Consider the following 19,277-nt stretch of genomic DNA (forward strand, 5'->3'; position numbering starts at 1 on the left):
CAGTGAGCTGTGTGTTAAGTGTTGCGTAGGCGCCGCGCGTGGTGAAATTTTCACCATTAAGCAGCCTCCTTGTGTGCGGCTCCTGAGAGGTAGATACACCCTGCAACAGAGAGTTTAGAGAGGCAAGTTATGTGAGCTTGTAGTGGTTAGTCGATTACGAAGAGCAAGCTCGATCCCTTCCTACAGAATAGTGGCTACCATGGCATTTTATTTTGTGTGGTGGGAGAACAGTGCAGGGTAAATGACGGCTTCAACATTTATGAGTACTGACTGAAATAACTATTCTCAAGTTGCCTGAGCAATAGTCACACCTAATAAAAATTTGGCCAATCCAACCATCGGTGAAAAAGGCGATTCCGGTAGTGCGTGGTGTAGTCCAAAACAAAGAAAGCAAAACATGAGATAATCTTGAGCTTACCAATTACTACTTCCGTCCGGGTTTATTGGTCCTTTTGTATTTTGTGTCTAATTTTAACAATAGATTTAACTAACAAAATATGAATGCATGTCTTGTACATAGTTTACAATGATGCTATTTTTGATGACATGCATTAACATTTTATCAAATAAATCGTAGGTTAAAATCTAGATAAAATACGAAGAAGACCAATAAACCAGGACGGAGTAGTACCAGTATAGTGCTATGGCAACTATACAAAATTGGGTTGTTATAGCTGTGTGTGTGGAATGTAATTACCGGTCGTAAGAATTGGTGAACATCGGAAGAGAGGCGCTGCTTTGTTTCAGGCTTTTGACGAGGACGGCATGCAGCTCATGTTGTTGCCCCTCGCTTTGTCTGCAGGCTACAGCACCAGCACGAGCCTATATGAACTAGATCGAACCAACAGCCTTGAGAAAGCAAAGCGCACAAGGCAGGCTAGCTGATAAACGCAAGCACCTCCACATTTACCATGACAAGCACTACAAATGCCACCGTGTTTTTCAGCATCCTAGTTTTTCTGCAGGTGTCGTGCGCCGTACCGAGGCACCCCGCTGAAGGTAAGTTCGAGCATGCGTTGTACATGCATGTATATGTGGGTAATTTCTATACTTATTTGTGAATGTAAATCAACATAAGTTTTTGAGTGTGCAAGTCAGATTAAGGTGATCTCATCTTGCTGTCCGGCAGTGTCCCCTATGAACACTGCCTACCTAGAGCATCTCGTGCCTTAAAACGCCTGCAAACGTTCAGACTGACGCGTTCGGATATTTTTTGCCGTTCAGCGTGGTGGCGCAAACATTCGCCGACGCGTTTGGTTCCAAATTCCTGCAGACCAGACACAATGTCAGGGGAGGTTTGTGAGAAGGGGCGGTGGACAAGATGACGCAGAAGCTCGAGGGCTTCATGGACCATAAGGAGGAAGCATGTGTCAATCGCCATGACATCAAGGAGGAAAGGAAGACAGAGATGTTTGACATCTTCATGGCGGTGACGGAGAAAAAGATCAACCTCGGAAATCAAAAGACAAAGCTCGAAGAAAAGAAGACCAAGCTCGAAGAGAGGAGGGTTGAGCCGCTCCCGCTTCAAAGGAAACCAAAATGTTGGCCATCAAGATGGACAGGTTGGATCCCGATGTGGCAAAGGTCGTGCAAGCTGTCCTTAAAAAGATATTGAAGCACTTGCCGACAAAGGTAGCAGCAGATGCTGCGGAGGAGCCATCATGAGAGTGATGAGGGCAAAATTTACACGGACCGGAACTGTTATGATTGGGCGCATGTAAAAGTTAATTAACATTCGTTGTGTTTTGGTTGTAAAGATTGCATACATATGCACTTTTATTTTCTCATAACATTTCTATTAATCAATATTTGCATTTTCCTAAGTTCGCAAAAAAAAAGTTCATGAACATTTTTTAAAACTCATGAATTATCCGAAATTTTATTTTATTTTATATACCTGACCATTTTGAACTTTTTTTTACAGATTTAATGAGAATTTAAGAAATTTAATACTCTGCGACCAAGTGATCTCAGGTGGTGGGCCCCTTCCTCGCCTAATTCCAATTATAAACCTCCACATTTGCACGTTCCCGCCCCATAAGGCCGTAAGCAAAACCCGCATAACAGGCCCGGAAGAGCAGAAAGTTGAAATGGCTCCTCAGCTGAGATGGTTGTTTTGTACCCCCATACCAGTCTACTCTCTGTCTAGATCATTCAGTTTGTGTCAAGATTCGTGCTATCCACAAATGTCACAGACACTGAAAAGCAGATAGCTGAAACAACTCCTCGGTAAAAACTTGGCAGATCAACTATACACAAGTATCACTCATTGTATAATTTTTTTATGAAAGATGAATTTTTCAAAATTCAAATTCTGAAAGAATTGTATCATTTTATAAAATTCATGTTGCGTAAAAAAATCCAAAACTTTTCTGCACATGATAGTACTTGTGTGGTAGCACAGGATAGTACTTGAAATTTTTCTGCAAATTTCAAGATCAAATGTTCTTGTTTTTTCAGCCAGACATCCTCATTCCATTAATTGCTCAACGGAAAGATAACAAAGTTCTTTTATTTGTGGAAAAAAGGAGAGATTTTCTTGCATTAACTTTGATGCAAGAATGGACGGGGAGGATAGAGGGTACAGTCGTTTGCCTTGCCTCTGTAATTCTTCCTGTCCCCTCGTTCTATTAGCTACTGACTGTAATAGCTAGAGAGGAAGTGATGTGTGACAAAAAAACTTGGGTCGCGTGAACACGCGCTCCACGTTTTGTATTGCCATAGGCCAATTCTCTATCTAGTTGACTGTTGGGAGATGATACGACCAGATCCAGTTTGGCCGCCGATTGAGTCTGAGTCTCTCACTGATTTACTAGATTAACTAATCCCTTGGTCTATCGTGCATCGAGTTTAAACACTAGTGCTGAAACTAGTACTGATACTTTTATAAACCTTTAGATAGAAGTTATTAGTGGCGTCCCACTAAAGTAGTAATACACCCGAAAATCCAACTCTAATATCTGGTCAAAATAGCAGTGATGAATAATCTGCTGCCACGCTATTGATATCCTTCTACTAGTAAGGTGCTGGCTAAGACTCCATCACTAGTTTTTCTTAGGGTATCACACCACTAGTAAATGGGACCTAGCAGCAGGCCTGGTATATATTATTATTAGTGGGGTGTTAGATAAAAGTCACACCACTAATACACTAGTTCCACACAATGACTATTAATTATGTGAATCTGCTGATGGGTCCATGAGCATGCCAAAGATCCAGGATTACTGCAGCCATAGCCGCTGCCTAAGCAAGCATGGGAAATGGTCACTCCAGACTTCGTTGAAGGGCTACATCGTTCGGCTTGCTTCTCATATGTACTGGCTGTTTTCGACAAATTGAAAAGGGACTACCATTTCATACCCCTCACGCATCTATGTACATCATTGCAAGTTGCTCAAACATACTTTGTGGACGTTTTCAAACTGCGGGCAATGTCATCTGCACTATTGTCAAATAGAGATCATGTATTTGATACTTGGGTTTGAGGCTCTCTGTTCAAGTTATCTCGCACTAAACTGAGAATGAGCATATTTAGGCATCCGCAGACAAATGGTTAGACAGAGCGAGTTAACCATTGTTTTGAGACTTATCTTCATTTCTTTATCGGTGCATGCCCATGTAAATGGAGCCAATGGTCGCCACTGGCTCCATTCTGGTACAATAGGTCGTACCCAACGGCGAGCAAGACGACACCCTTCTTTACTCTCTATGAACATCAACCATGATACTTTGGTATCTCAGATATACACCAGTCCTTCTGGCAGCAGATCTTCATACCTTGAACGCAATACTAAGCCAACATCTTAACATAGTAAGTAATTTCTTGGGTTTATGCACTATGTGGCAATCGTGGTAAAGTCACAGAGAATAATTTCTTGTGTTATGTACAAAATGGTAATAGTGGGAGAGTCACAAAGTAAGTAATTTCTTGTGTTATGTGTTGTGGACCTGTGGTAAGAGTGTTCTAATTCTCAAAAGTTCAATCAACACACAAAAATCATGGAACTTCGCATGGTGTCATGACATGACCCCTAGAGGCTATGGTAAAAAAATGATAATGTTTCGTGAAAGTTTTCACGCAGACTGCTTACAAACGGGACCATCTCTGAGGAAGAAATTAGGTTTCTAGAGGGAATGTGTCAAGTTTGCATGTGAATCGAACACTACTTTGTTGGTTGACCTTGAATTTGTTTTCCACACTCAATGTGGCATGTGGGGTTTCCGTTTGAAACCCTTACACTTCGTCCGAGAGTGTTTGATTTCTACATGAAGTGCATCAAATGCTGCCATAATTCTTTTAAATTTTACCACACTCTACATGCATCTTATGTAGACACCATGCTAATTTTCATCAATTTCGGAGCTCGTTTGAGTGATATGTTCAATGAAATTTTGTTCTTACCTTTTTAGTGGGCGGTAAATCAGTTAATGCTTAGAAAATAATAAACCAACTTAAAAAGTTCTCAAATTTGATCATGGGGCTTCTAATGGTCTGTGTTAATTATAGAAAAAGTTTGAAGTTGAATTGATTTAGTAAAATTAACTCCAGTGTGGCAGGTGGCGGTTTCCGCTCGGAACCCTTACACTTCGATTTTGTGATGTTACTCCTTGATCTATTTGTACGTAACAGCCTTCGTAAGAAAAGAATTCGTGACATCAGGAGTGAGGCGCTGCTTTGTCTGCAGGCCTTTGTCGGGATTCTTATTTCTTAGACGGGACACACGAGGACGGCATGCACCTCGTGTTGTTGCCCCTCGCTTTGTCTGCAGGCTGCAGCAGGAGCGTATATAAACTAGTTCCAACCATCAGCCTTGAGAAAGCGAAGAGCACAGAGCAGGCTTAGCTAGCTTATAAACGCAAGCACGGCCTCAGCTGCCATGGCGAGCACGACCAATGCCGCGGTGATTTTCGGCATCCTAGTTTTTCTGCAGGTGTCGTGCGCCGTTTCCAGGCACCCCGCGGAAGGTAAGTTCGAGCTTCGACAGAACGTTCCGGCGGTGATGACGGTGAACGGCTTCCAGGAAGGAGAGGGGGGCGGCGGGCCGGCGTCTTGCGACGGCCAGTACCACAACGACGATGAGTTCGTGGTGTCACTGTCCTCGGAGTGGTACGCAGGCGGGGCACGGTGCGGCAGGACGATCCGCATCGTCGACACTTTCAATATCGGCATAAACGCCCAGGTAGTTGATGAGTGCGCCGGCTGCGACAACGAGGTGGGCGCCTCGTCCCATATCTGGAACAACTTCCATCTTGACACCAGCCTCGGCCAGGTGGACATCAAATGGTCGGACCTGGACTCCTAAATCAAACATATGCATGCATGGTGTCGGTCGATCCTTCAGCTCCGGCTGGTGATCACGGTGGATCGAGTTATTTGCTTTCAAGTTTCAGGTTGAAGTCTGTAACTGGGATATGTATGAATCTCTTAATGTGTCAGCGTTATTTACTATTTGCCCGACCGTCTAAGAGGCAGAAGTAGCTGAATAATAATGTGATAAATTACGTGCTCGTATGCATGGTGTATGTGGGTAATCTACTTATTTGTAACCATTAAGCAGTGTAAGTTGTAGCTCAGATTAAGGTGATCTCAGTCTCAGCTCGTTGTCCCTTTGAGCACTACATACCTAGGGCATCTCGTGCCTTAAAATGCCTGCAAACGTCCGGGCCGACGTGTCAGGATCTTTTTTACCACCCAATGTGATGGCACAAGCATTCGCAGACACGTTCGGGTTCCAATTTCCCGCAGACCTAATGCAAATCCGGGAGAGGTTTGAGAGAAGGGGCGGTGGACAGGATGACGCAGAAGCTCAAGGGCTTCTTGGACAATAAGGAGGAGGCATGTGTCAATCGCCATGGAACCAAGGAGGAAAAGAAGGTGGAGAGGTTTGACATCTTCATGGCGGCGGCGAAGAAAGAGATCAACCTTGAAAATCAAAAGACAAAGCTCGAAGAAAAGAAGACCAAGCTCGAAGAGAGGTGGTTTGAGCTCGCGGCCGCTTTAGAGGAAACCAAAATGTTGACCATCAAGATGGACGAGTTGGATCCCAATGTGGCAAAGGTCATGCAAGCTGTCCTTGCAAAGATATTGAAGCGCTTGCCGACAGAGGTATCAGAGGCAGAGGCTGCAAGAGCCGGCGACAGAGTGATGAGGGGAGAGGCATGGACAACTTGTCTGAGTAGGCACAATTTACTTGGGTTGAAACTTTTATGATTGGGCACATGTAAAAGCTAATGAACATCCATTGTGTTTTGGTTGTAAAGATTGCTTAGGGGTGCACTTTTATTTGCTCATAAAATTTGTATAATCAGTATTTGCATTTTCCTAAATTTGCAGTTATTTTTAATTCAGGAACACTTTTTATAACTTGTGAATATTATCTAAAATTTAAATTTTTAAATACTTGACCATTTTAAACATTTTTTATAGATTAAATGCACAGCTACAAATTTAATGGAAACTGCACGATCAAATGATCTGCGGGGGTGGACCCCTTCCTGGCCTAATCCCAATTATAAACCTCCACGTTTGCACGTTCCCACCCCGTAACCCCGCTTGGCCTGCAATCCCCTGTATATGTAGCAAAACTTACATCACAGACACGGAAGAGCAGAAAGCTGAAAAGGTTGTTTTGCACACACCCTCCCCACCCCCCACCCCGTACCAGTGTATCATCTATCTAGATCATTCAGTTTGTGTCAAGATTTGTGCTATCCACAAGTGTCACATATGCGAGAAAGCATAAAGCTAAAACAACTCAGTAAAACTTTGCAGATCGACTATACACAAGTGTTATTCATTGAATAAAATATTTTTGATTTTTTTTATAAATTTGTCAAATTTCATATTCCGAATGAATTGTATCGGTTTTAAAAATGTATGTTGTGTTAGAGATACGGCAGGCAAATCAAACGACCAAGAACGAAAACAAGCAGGAGACACACAATTTTACGTGGAAAACCCCTCCAACACGAAGGAAAAAAATGGGTCCCAGCCAGCAAATCTTCACTATATCGGGGGAGGTTACAAACGCCGGGGATTTACAGCTGACCAACTCATCCCGTGCGGTGGCTTACAAAGAATATATATATAATACAGGTGACCTTAGTCAATACTGATCGGGCCTCGCTCCGTTCGCTCGTCAGAAGTTAGTCTTTATCTTTATAGTTGAATTTGGATTATAACATAACATCTTGCACTAAAAAAATCCAAAACTTTTCACGTTATAGTACTCGTGTAATGTTGATCTGCAAAGTTTCGAGTTTAATTGTCTTTCTATTTGAGGGAAACAGAAAACATAAATTTTCTTGCATTAACTTTGATGCAAGAGTGGACGTCAAGGATAGAGGGTACACTCCTTTGCCTCTTTCACTACTGGAATCAAGGATTTTGCCGTCTGCCGGCAAAGAAGGTCTTTGCCATCTGTCATTTCTTTGCCGTCTGCTGGCAGACGGCAAAGATTCTTTGCCATCTGCTGGCAAACGGCAAAGAGGGGGGGCTATCTTTTTTTTTTGCGGGTAAAAAAACCGTTGCCCCCCACCTCCTCTATCTCTATCCCCTCTCTCTCCGCCCCACCCCTTTCTCTCTCCTGCTCGTCTCTCCATCTCCCCCGCGCGAGCAGCTACGGCGGCCGATTCCGGCGAGCTCCGGCGGCATTCGACGGCGCCCAGCACACCCACGTGACCCCCTCGCCCCGCTCCTCCATCCCCTCCGACCTGATCTGCCGCGCGCGTCCTCCTGCGACCACGCGCGCCCCTCTCCTACGGCTAGGGTTTCAGCCACCACGTCGTCGGCGTGGCCCTCTACTGCTTTCTCTCGACAAGCTCTATCGATTCCTCCGCATCGATCTGCTTTTCCCCGCCTCCTGCGGTCATCCCCTTCGGTTTCTCCTCGTTAGGATTTCGGTGCTGGTGGTGGTTCGGCTGTGGTGCTCCGATGATGGTCCGGTCGTCGTGAGGATCCTCCGTCGGTGCTGGATGTGTCGTGGCGCGGTGGTGCCCCTGGGTGGCGCCTCCGTGCTGCGGTGCCCCTGGGTGGTCGCCTCCGTGCCCGTGCTCTCGCTGGCGCCACCGTTGTGGTGCTCTCTGGCGAGCTCCGGCGTGCTGTGGTGGTGTTGGTTGTGCTGCTGGTCACACCATAGTGATGGTGTGGATGCATCCTGCTTCGGCTACAACTCCTCTTGGTGAGCTTCTCCTTGCTCCCCTCCTCTGATCTCTCTAATGCATAGCTCTAGCTCTTGATCTTGTTGGATGTGAGGCTCTATTAGCTGTGGTTAGCTGCTATAGATGAGCATCAACTTGTGTTGGAGCTCTCTGTGATGGATTCTTGCTGTGTCAGGGTTTTGGTCAGTGGCCATCTATGTGTATTTGTGAAGTATATATGCTCCTGTACTGCTCTGTTTTGTGCTGCTATTAGTTGCAGTAGCAGTTTATAATGGTACTAGCCCCCTGTGCTTGTGGGTGCAGTGCCCTAATTGCAGAAAAATGCCAGGTGCAAGTGTGGTGCTGTGTTCTGCAAAAGCAGATAATCATTTGGGGTGCTACCCTGCTATTTCTTCTATGCTATAGTTACTTTACTCATGAACAGATACTCACTTGTTCTTAGTTGTTTTACCTCTAATACTGATATGAACAGATACCACTTGGTTTGGCTATTCCTATTGGTCTCTTTCTAATAGCCTATGAACAAATGCTATACTTGGTTTTGGCTGTTACTTTCCTAGTTTTCTACTGATAAGACAGATACTACATCTGATTTGGGCAGTGATGCTAGTCTGAGCCCCCCTCTCTTTGGCTTAATTTACTTGTGGTTATCCCTGTGCTGTGATGAACTAGCCATGGCACTTCCAGGCTGTCTGATCACATAATCCCTCGAAGTATACCTTGAGGTCTTCTGTAGCTTGGTCTTGTGGATTCCGGTAAACCTGCTTCTTGTGGACAGCCTGCTCCTCCTAGCTGCTTCACACTATCTCACAGATATGGTTTTGGGACCAGTCATGTTTGATGTTTTGGACACCAAGTGTCTAACAGACCTACTCTACGGTTGGTTGCCCTATTTATACTAGCCTGAATGGTGCGACTAACCTGTGTGTGTGTTTGTGCTGTCCTCACGGGTGGCTTTGGTGATTGTGGTGTTAACAGCAGCTGCTTGCCGTGTCAAGCTCACGGGTGGCACTGCTTGTTGTGATGTATATCTCCTCCTGGAGCTTTGTTTTTGGCGTTGCACAGTGACATGTACCTATTGTCACTGGACAAAACTGATTGTGGTGATGAAGTCTAATCCTTGGCTTTAATCACTAGTTTTTAGTTGGCTTAATTCCTGGAGCTATTACTGATAGTGGTCTTTGTGTTGGCATTTAACTTACTACTAATTGTGGTGGCTTCTTGATTGGGTCCTTGGTTGGTTCTCTCCTTTGGCTCTTTGGTATTGGTTTACTCTATTTGGCTTTCTAATTAAGATCACTTTGAAAATCAGGATCTTAACTAAGATTGTCTTGATCTCAAGTGCTGGCTCCTACAACATTGCATTTCACCAAGTGAAATGCTACATTTCTACTCCTAACCCATTATCTCTTTCTTAGTGTTTTTGTTATGCAGGTTGGAAGAAAAGAAGAAGATCAGGAGAAGATCTTAGTAATAAGATAGTTTTTAGGAAAATAGATATTTAGTTTTAGGTCATTTCTTGTAATTTAAGATATGGAGTGCTTGTCTTTAGTTTTTGTTTTGACTTTGTGAAACTTGCTACCTATGGATGAAATTATGTAATATTGATGAAACTATGTATATGTATGGATGAAACTTGCTACTATTGGTAACATGTGTTGGATATATGTGTGTTCATGACTGTAGTTACCACCACTTGCGTTTTGTATGTTGTATGTATTATCTATCGAAACCGAGAGTATGTACGTGTAGTATGTAGTATATAACAATGATTAGGTAGTATATATACTAATTTTTAGGTAGTATATACCATGTTTTGAGTATCGTCTTTTTTACATACAAATATATACGTATTTCACAAATATAACAAAAACTATGGGTTCATATGCAATTTTTTCATGGAATTTGCTTTTATATATCTTAGATATAATATATATACATATTTAAAATAATAAAATAGTATATATAGTACCACATGGTAGTATATGAAACATATGAGGTAACTACCACTGGGTGGTAGGATGGATTTTCCCTTTGCCGTCTGCTGGCAAACAGCAAAGGCCTTTGCATCTTTGCCGTCCGCCAGCAGAAGGCAAAGTGCCCTTTGCCGTAGCTTGTTCAACTGGACGTTTTGCCGTCTGCTGGCTGACGGCAAAGGCCTTTGCCGTCAGCCATGGCGGACGACAAAGTTCCTAATTCCTGTAGTGTTTGTAATTCTTCCGGTCCCTGGTTCTATTCCATGATCTCCTTTCTTGCTGATTCCCGGATTCAATATTTCGTAGTATTGAACCTAGCTATTAGCTACTGGTTGTAATAGCTAGAGTGCAAGTGATGTGCGACAAAAATTTGGGTCGGCTGAAGAAAGAAATTAGGTTTCTAGAGGGAACATGTCAAGTTTGCATGTGAATCAAATGCTACTTTGGTGGTTGACCTTGTATTTTTTCCACACTCAGTGTGGCAGGTGGGGGTATCCGTTCGAAACCCTTACCCTTCGTCGGAGACTGTTTGATTTGTACATGAAGTGCATCAAGTTTTTGTCGTAATGCTCTTAAATTTTTACCACACTCTACATGGATCCTATGAAGACACCATGCCAATTTTCATCAATTTCGGACCACCTTTGAATGAAATTTGGACGAAACCGTCACCGTGTGGTGGCAAAAAGGAACCGACAACCACAATCCTAATTGACACCCGCAATGGCCTCCCTCACCATGCTCGTTTCTTGGACCATTTGGAACGAGAGAAACATCCACGTATTCCGTCACAAAAGCGCGCCATCGATGATCCTCCTAACCAACATTTTAGAAGATACTAAACTTTGGGTTACCGCTCGCGCATCATATTGTATGAGTAATTGTTGTGCGGTTTGATTGTGAGTGCGTTGTAAAACTCTAAACTCTACTCTCCTTCATTTAATTGAAGAGGCAAATCTCTGGCCCCCGTTTCAAAAGAAAAAAAATAAAAATTCGGAGCTCGTTCGAATGGTATGTTGAGCGAAATTACGTTCTGACCTTTTTAGTGCCCGGTAAATCAGTTAATACTTCGAAAATAATAAACCAACTAAAAAAATGCTCAAATTTGAACATGGGGCTTCTAATGGTCTGTGTTAATCATAGAAAAAGTTTGAAGTTGAATTGATTTATAAAAATTAACTTCAGTGTGGCAGGTGGCGGTTTCCCTGATTTTGTGATTTACTCATGGATCTATTTGTACGTAACAGCCTTCGTAAGAAAAGAATTGGTGACGTCGGGAATGAGGCGCTGCTTTGTCTGCACACCTTTGACGGGATTCTTAGACGAGACACACGAGGATGGCATGCACCTCGTGTTGTTGCCCCTCGCTTTGTCTGCAGGCTGCACCACGAGCCTAGTACCAGTATATGAACTAGCTCCAACTAACAGCCATGAGAAAAGCAAAGCGCACAGGGCTGATAGACGCAAGCACCTCCACATTTATCATGGCGGGCACCAACAATGCCACGGTGATTTTCTGCATTGTTCTAGTAGTTTTCCTGCAGGTGTCGTGCACCGTTTCCCAACGCCCCACGGAAGCGAAGTTCGAGCTTCAACAGAACGTCCCAGCGGCGATGACGGTGAACGGATTCCAGCAAGGAGAGGGGGGTGGCGGGCCGGCGGCGTGCGACGGCCAGTACCACAGCGACGATGACTTGGTGGTGTCGCTGTCCTCAGAGTGGTATGCTGGCGGCGCCCGGTGCGGCAGGATAATCCGCATCGCCGACCCTTCCAATTCCAATTTTGGCACAAACGCCATGGTCGTCGACGAGTGCGCCGGCTGCGACAACGAGGTCGGCGCGTCGTCAGGTATCTGGAAGAACTTCGATCTTGACACCAGCCTCGGCCAGGTGGACACCACATGGTCGGACGTGGACTTCTAAACTGCAGAAACATGAATGGATGCTGCCGGTCGATCGTTCAGCTCCCGCTGGTGATGATGAGTTCGTTGTTCACGGTGGATCGAGTTATTTGCTTTCAAGTTTCAGTTTGCAGTTTGTACCTGGGATATGTATGAATCCCTTAATGTGTCAGCGTTGTTTACTATTTGCCCGACCGTCTAAGAGGCAGCGCTGAATAATAATGCGATAAACTACGTGCTTGTGTGCATGGTGTATGTGGGTAATCTACTTATTTGTAACCATTAAGCACTGTAAGTTTGTAAGTGTGTAACTCAGATTAAGGTGATCTCAGCTCGTTGTCCCCTTTGAGCACTGCATACCTAGGGCATCTCGTGCCTTAAAATGCGTGCGAACGTCCGGGCCAATGTGTTCAGATTTTTTTGCCATCCAATATGATGGCACAAACATTCGCAGACGCTTTCGGCTTTCAAATTCCCGCAGACCTGATGCAAAGCCGGGGAAGGTTTGCCAGAAGGGGCGATGGACAAGATAGCGCTTCTGAGCTTCTTGGACAATAAGGAGGAGGAATGTGTCGATCGCCATGGAATCAAGGAGGAAAAGAAGGCGGAGAGCTTTGACACCTTCATGGCGACGACGGAGAGAAAGATCAACCTTAAAAATAAAAATACAAAGCTCGAAAAAAAAGAGCAAACTCGAAGAGAGGAGGTTTGAGCTCGCGGCCGCTTTAGAGGAAACCAAAATGTTGACCATCAAGATGGACGAGTTGGATCCCGATGTGGCAAAGGTCGTGTAAGCGGTCCTTGCAAAGATGTTGAAGAGTTTGCCGACTCATGTAGCAGAGGCAGAGGCTGCGGAGGAGCCGGCGATAGAATGATGAGGGGGGAGGCATGGACAACTTGTCTGGGTTGGCACAATTTACACGGACTTGAACTTTTTTGATTGGACGCATGTAAAAGCTAATGAACATCCGTTGTGTTTGGGTTTAAAGATTGCATACGGATGCACTTTTATTTGCTCATAAAGTTTCAATATTTGCATTTTTCTCTAAGTTTGCAGTCATTTTTAATTTCAAGAACATCTTTTATAACTTGTGAATATTATCTAAAAATTCATTTTTTAAATACTTGACCATTGTGAACACTTTTGAACAAATTGAATGAACATCTACAAATGTAATGAAAACTGCACGATCAAATTATCTCAGGGGGTGGACCCCTTCCTCGCCTAATTCCAATTATAAACCTCCACGGTTGCACGTTCCCACCCCGTAACCCCCCTTGGCCCCTAATCCCCCGTATATGTAGAAAAACTCACATCACAGACACGAAAGAGCAGAAAGCTGAAAAGGTTGTTTTGCACACCCCCCCCCCACCCCGTTCCAGTGTACCATCTATCTAGATCATTCGGTTTGTGTCAAGATTCGTGCTATCCACAAGTGTCATAGGCGCGAAAAAGCATAAAGCTAAAACAATTCCTCAGCTAAAACTTTGCAGATCAACGGTTTACAAGTGTTACTCATTGAATAAAATATTTTTGATTTTTTTGAATAAATTTGTCAAATTTCAAATTCCGAATGAATTGTGTCATTTTTTAAAATTTATGTTGTGTTAGAGATACAACAGGCAAATCAGACGACAAAGAACGAAAACAAGCAGGAGACACAGGATTTGAACGTGGAACCCCCCCCCCCCCCCCCCCCCCCCAACACGAAGGGAAAAAACAGGCGCCAGCCAGCAAAATCTTCACTATATCGGGGGAAGTTACAAACGCTGGGGATTTACAACTGATCAACTCATCCCGTGCGGCGGCTTACAAAGAATATATATAACAGAGGTGACCGAGGTCAATACCGATCGTGTCTCGCTCCGCTCGCTCGTCAGAAGTTAGCCTTTATCTTTATACTTGAATTTGGATCATAACATAACATGTTGCGCTAAAAAATCTGAAAGTTTTCACATTGTAGTACTTGTGTGATGTAGATATGCAAAGTTTCGAGTTTAATTGTCTTTTTATTTGAGGGAAACAGAAAAGAGAAATTTTCTTGCATTAACTTTGATGGAAGAATGGACGGTGAGGATAGAGGGTAAACTCCTTTGCCTCTTTGTAATTCTTCCGGTCCCCTGGTTCTATTACATGATCTCCTTTCTTGCTGATTCCCGGATTCAAAATTTTGTAGTATTGAACCTAGCTATTAGCTACTGGCTGCAATAGCTAGAGAGGAAGTGATGTGTGACAAAAATGTTGGGTCGCCTGAAGAAAGAAATTAGGTTTCTAGAGGGAACGTGTCAAGTATGCATGTGAATGAAATTGTACTTTGGTGGTTGACCTTGAAATTTTATTTCCACACTCAATGTGGCAGGTGGGCGTTTCTGCTCGAAACCCCTACACTTCGTCCGAGAGTGTTTGATTTGTACATGAAGTGCATCAAGTTTTTCTCGTAATGCTCTTAAATTTTTACCACACTCTACATGGATCCTATGAAGACACCATGCCAATTTTCATGAATTTTGGGACAGCTTCGAGTGGCATTTGGATGAAACCGTCACCGAGTGGTGGCAAAAAGGAACCGACAACCACAATCCTAACTGACACGCAATGGCCTCCCTCCCCATGCTCGTTTCTTGAACCATTTGGAACGACAGAAACATCCGCGTATTCTGCGAGAAAAGTGCGCCATCGGCGGTCCTCCTAACCAATATTTTGAAGACGCTAAACTTTGGGTTACCTCCGACGCATCATATTGTACGAGTAATTGTTGTCTTGTTTGTTTGTGAGTGCGTTGTAAAACTCTAAACTCTAGTCTCCTTTATTTAAATGAAGAGGCAAATCTCTTGCCGCCTGTAAAAGTATAAAGGACCGTGCGGCTCAATGCCAGCCTCGGCCAGCCTCCTTGTATAATTATATCTCCAGGGATTTACAGAGTTTGTTTACAACACAACTGCATAGATATGGAATCTATCTATTAGATAGCAAGTCCACGTGCACTCCGAGTTGATCACTAGGACGCGAAGCCGGCTGATGACATGTCTCTAAGACGCCCCCGCAGTTTGAACCGGGAGAGGACTCGACCTGAAGACTGGATCGAAATTCTTGAAAAAACGTAGTAGGTAAGCCCTTCGTGAAAAATATCCACGAATCGAGAGGACGAGGACACATGTAAAACGCGAACATCTGCAAGTACTACCTTCTCCCGAACAAATTGAGTATCCAGCTTGATATATTTAGTCTGGCGGTGCTAAACAGGGTTGGCAGATAAGTAGACGGCACTGACGTTGTCACAATATACAATAGTAGCACTCGATATCGGTTGTCGGAGATCCTGTAAGAGCTGCCGAACCCAACATGATTCAGAAACTGTCGAGGCCACCGCCCTGTACTCTGCCTCGGCACTAGAGCGTGATATTGTGGCATGTCATCGGGCATACAAGGAAATAAGATTGTCCCAAGGTACATGCCAAAACCAGACATAGAGCGTCTTTATCTGGGCAACCTATTCGAGTATACAATGAGAGAGTGGGAGGAAGTGCGATGCAAGGAAAGGCCTTGGTCGAGAGTGCCATTAAGATATCGGAGAATACGTTTGATAAGGGGAAAATGAGGTTCACGCGGATCGTGCATATGAAGACAAACTCGTAGTACAGCTTAAGCAATGTCAGGGACTGTAGCATACTGGAGTGTGCCAGCTAAGCTACGATATTAAGAGGGATCAGAAACGGGTGATCCAGAGGCGGAAGAGACCTCCGCTTCGGTGTCAATGGGAGTGGTGACTGGATGGCACTCGCGCATACCTGAACGATTCAAGATGTCAAGAATGTATTGGGGTTGAGATAGGTGGAGACCATGGGACGTACGTGTGACAAAGATACCAAGGAAATGATGAAGTGGGCTGTGATCTTTCATAGCGATTTCGCGTGCCATGGTGCGGGTGATAGTAGCTAGAGTGGATGGGGTAGAGGAAATAAGAATGATATCATCGACATAAAGAAGAAGATATGCCAAGTTGGTGCCTTGGTGAAAGATGAAAAGATATGCGTCATATTTGGATTCAACGAACACAATCGATCATGCAAAGGAGGCAAAGCGTTGACACCAAGCACGTGGAGCTTGTTTTAGACCATATAAGGATTTAAGGAGACGACACACATCACTAGGGTGACGTGGATCGACGAAGCCGGAGGGTTGTTGGATATAAACAACTTCATCAAGATGACCATGGAGGAAGGCATTTTTAACATCTAGCTGATGGATCGGCCAGGATGGAGAGATAGCTAGAGAGACGACAATGCGGATAGTTGCAGCTTTAACAACAGGGCTGAACGTTTCATCAAATCAACACCTGGTTGTTGAGAAAAGCCGCGAACCACCCAACGAGTTCTGTGACGAGCGAGAGAGCCATCGACATGATATTTCTGGCAAAAAAAATTATTTACCTCTCACATTGTTCGCACTGGGAGGAGCAGGGACAAGTGTCCATGTTTGATTCAGAGTGAGAGCATGCAATTCTTCTTTCATCGTGTGATACCAGTTAGTATCACACAAGGCTATAAGATAGTTGTGTGCGATAGGAGAAGATGCAATCAGGGGCGGAGCCAGGATTTGGGTATAGGGGTGCCAAGCTAACTTGATAAAAATACGGTGTAAAAAACAATCAAATTAAATAAGGTTGAGAACCTGCACATCAGTGTCGTTAACAATTTTAGTAGGTTGCGAACTCGAAGCAAAAAAAAAATTAATCTTGATGGTGTTTCGCAGTGCTTTTTCTGCTCATAACTGCTGAATTTCAATCTTAGAATTAGCTATAGTGTACAAGTTGGACATATAAATTTTTGGCATAACAAACAGATAGGAACTCATATAAGATTATTTGCATCATGATAATTTATAAGACACATAGAAGATATGAACTCTTCATAGCATCTTACGTCACGCAACCAAACAAGCAAAATCTACTGTATAATTTCGACACCGACACCAGATGAGAATTGAAAGAGATTAGAAGTTTGTGATGTGTTAACCTTGGCTAGTTCGTTGGCTGGAGTAGCAAATTAGGCTGCATCGCTGCCTCGCCGTATGAATCAGATGGGCTAGTTTGTGATGTAAATGGGCTGTTACATGGGCTTTTACACGTTGAGAACTTCAGTTAGGGGGTGGGGGGGCCAAGTACGTGTGTACATGCGATTGGATCTCTAGTGACATATGTGTGTTCCAAATTCGCTCGATCGTTTGGGGGGGGGGGGGGGCTGGCCCCTGCTCGTCCCCCTGGCTCCGCCACTGGATGCAATATCGGAAAGATTAAGCCGGTCGATGGGTGGAGTAAGTCGACCGGTAGTAGAGCGGGTATTATGTATGAGAATGGGTGGTGGTACGGGAGTAGGTGACGGTGAGCTGGGCGGGGTCGGCTGCATCGTGTGAGAGGAGGAGATACCCGAGGGTGGTGAGAGGAGTGTGGTGGCTGTTGTTGGTGGAGGAGATGTGCTGCAGCGAGGAGGTGTCGATGGGTGGCTGGTGGGCGCATGCATAGCGGGTGCATGCATAGACCATGGAGGAATAACAGGTGCATGCACAAATGGGTTGAACAAGCGGAAGTATAGGTTTGGGTGGGTGAAAAAAATTGGTGCAACGTGGTGGAGAAGGAGTTGTGGTTGGTGCATAAGGAAAAGAGGATTCGTCGAAGACCACATAACGAGAGATGATGATCCGTCGTGTGCTCAAATCAAGACAACCATAGCCTTTATGCGTGTTGGATAGCCAAATAAGATACATTTGAAGGAGCGGGGAGATAGTTTGTTGGGAGAGGTAGATGTGGTCTTAGGCTCTAATACCATGTAAAAGTATAAACGACCGGGTGGCTTAATCCTGGCCTCAGCGAGCCTGTTCGTATATTTATATTTTAAGGGATTTATAAAGTTTGTTTACAACACAACTGCATAGGTAGATATAGAAACTATCTATTAGGTAGCAACTTCACGTGTACTCCAAGTTGATCACTAGGACGCGAAGCCGGCTGATGATATGTCTCTAAAACCCCGTTTTAAATAAATAAATAAATAATTCGGAGCTCATTTGAATGGTATGTTGAACGAAATTACGTTCTGGCCTTTTTTGTGGCCGGTAAATCAGTTAGTGCTTAGAAAATGATAAATGAACTAAACGAGTACTCAAATTTGACCCTGAGGCTTCAAATGGTCTGCGTTAATCATAGGAAAAGTTTGAATTTGAATTGATTTATAAAAATTAACTTCAAAGTGGGAGGTGGCGGTTTCGCTCGGAACCCTTACACTTCGATTTTGTGATTTACTCATCTATCTATTTGTACGTAACATCCTTCGTAAGAAAAGAATTGGTGACATCAGAAGTGAGGCACTGCTTTGTCTGCACTCCTTTGACGGGATTCTTAGACGGGACACACGAGGACGACATGCATCCGTGTTGTTGCCCCTCGCTTTGTCTGCAGGCTGCAGCACGAGCGTATATAAACTAGCTCGAACCTTGAGAAAGCAAGAAAAGCGCACAGGGCAGCAGGCTAGCTAGCTATAGCTGATAAACGCAAGCACCTCCAAATTTATCATGGCGAGCACTACCAATCCCGCGGTGATTTTCTGCATTATTCTAGTTTTCCTGCAGGTGTCTTGCACCGTTTCCCGGCGCCCCACGGAAGGCAAGTTTGAGCTTCAACAGAACGTCCCGGCCGTGATGACGGTGAACGGCTTCCAGGAAGGAGAGGGGGGCGGCGGGCCGGCGGCGTGCGACGGCCAGTACCACAGCGACGACGAGTTCGTGGTGTCGCTGTCCTCGGAGTGGTTCGCAGGCGGGGCCCGGTGCGGCAGGGTAATCCGCATCGTCGACCCTTCCAATTACGGCATAAACGCCAAGGTCGTCGACGAGTGCGCCGGCTGCGACAACGAAGTGGGCGCCTCATCCCATATCTGGAAGAACTTCGATCTTGACACCAGCCTCGGTCAGGTGGACATGAAATGGTCGGACCTCGACTTCTAAGTTCTAACTCAAACATGAATGCATGGTGTCGGTCGATCGTTCAGCTCCGGTTCACGGTGGATCCCTTAATGTGTCAGCGTCGTTTACTGTTTGCCCGGCCGTCTAGGCGTCTACGAGGCAGAAGTAGCTAAATAATAATGTGGTAAACTACATGCGTACATGCATGCATGGTATATGTGGGTAATTTCTACAGTACTTATTTGTGAGCGTTAAATAAAGTAAGTTTGTAAGTGTGCAAGTCATT

General features: G+C 44.5%; 3 protein-coding genes across 3 annotated transcripts; all 3 read left to right on the plus strand.

The window, feature by feature from the left end:
- Positions 1-4,877: 4,877 nt before the first annotated feature.
- On the plus strand, positions 4,878-5,303 carry LOC109786698 (putative ripening-related protein 6). Its single transcript, XM_020345269.1, has one exon. The coding sequence runs from the start codon at positions 4,878-4,880 to the stop codon at positions 5,301-5,303; it is 426 nt and encodes a 141-aa protein (XP_020200858.1).
- A 6,317-nt stretch (positions 5,304-11,620) lies between these two features.
- On the plus strand, positions 11,621-12,058 carry LOC109786699 (putative ripening-related protein 7). The gene has a single exon (XM_020345270.2). It carries the CDS (start codon positions 11,621-11,623, stop codon positions 12,056-12,058), a length of 438 nt encoding a protein of 145 aa, XP_020200859.2.
- A 6,546-nt stretch (positions 12,059-18,604) lies between these two features.
- LOC109786700 (putative ripening-related protein 7) lies at positions 18,605-19,033 on the plus strand. Its single transcript, XM_020345271.2, has one exon. It carries the CDS (start codon positions 18,605-18,607, stop codon positions 19,031-19,033), a length of 429 nt encoding a protein of 142 aa, XP_020200860.2.
- Positions 19,034-19,277: the final 244 nt, after the last annotated feature.

This window comes from Aegilops tauschii, chromosome 3 (genome assembly GCF_002575655.3).
Source record: "Aegilops tauschii subsp. strangulata cultivar AL8/78 chromosome 3, Aet v6.0, whole genome shotgun sequence".
NCBI lineage: Eukaryota > Viridiplantae > Streptophyta > Magnoliopsida > Poales > Poaceae > Aegilops > Aegilops tauschii.

Bases quoted from the DNA above. Each gene is read 5' to 3' on its own strand.
- LOC109786699 (XM_020345270.2), top strand. From the start codon at position 11,621: ATGGCGGGCACCAACAATGCCACGGTGATTTTCTGCATTGTTCTAGTA.
- LOC109786700 (XM_020345271.2), top strand. From the start codon at position 18,605: ATGGCGAGCACTACCAATCCCGCGGTGATTTTCTGCATTATTCTAGTT.
- LOC109786698 (XM_020345269.1), top strand. From the start codon at position 4,878: ATGGCGAGCACGACCAATGCCGCGGTGATTTTCGGCATCCTAGTTTTT.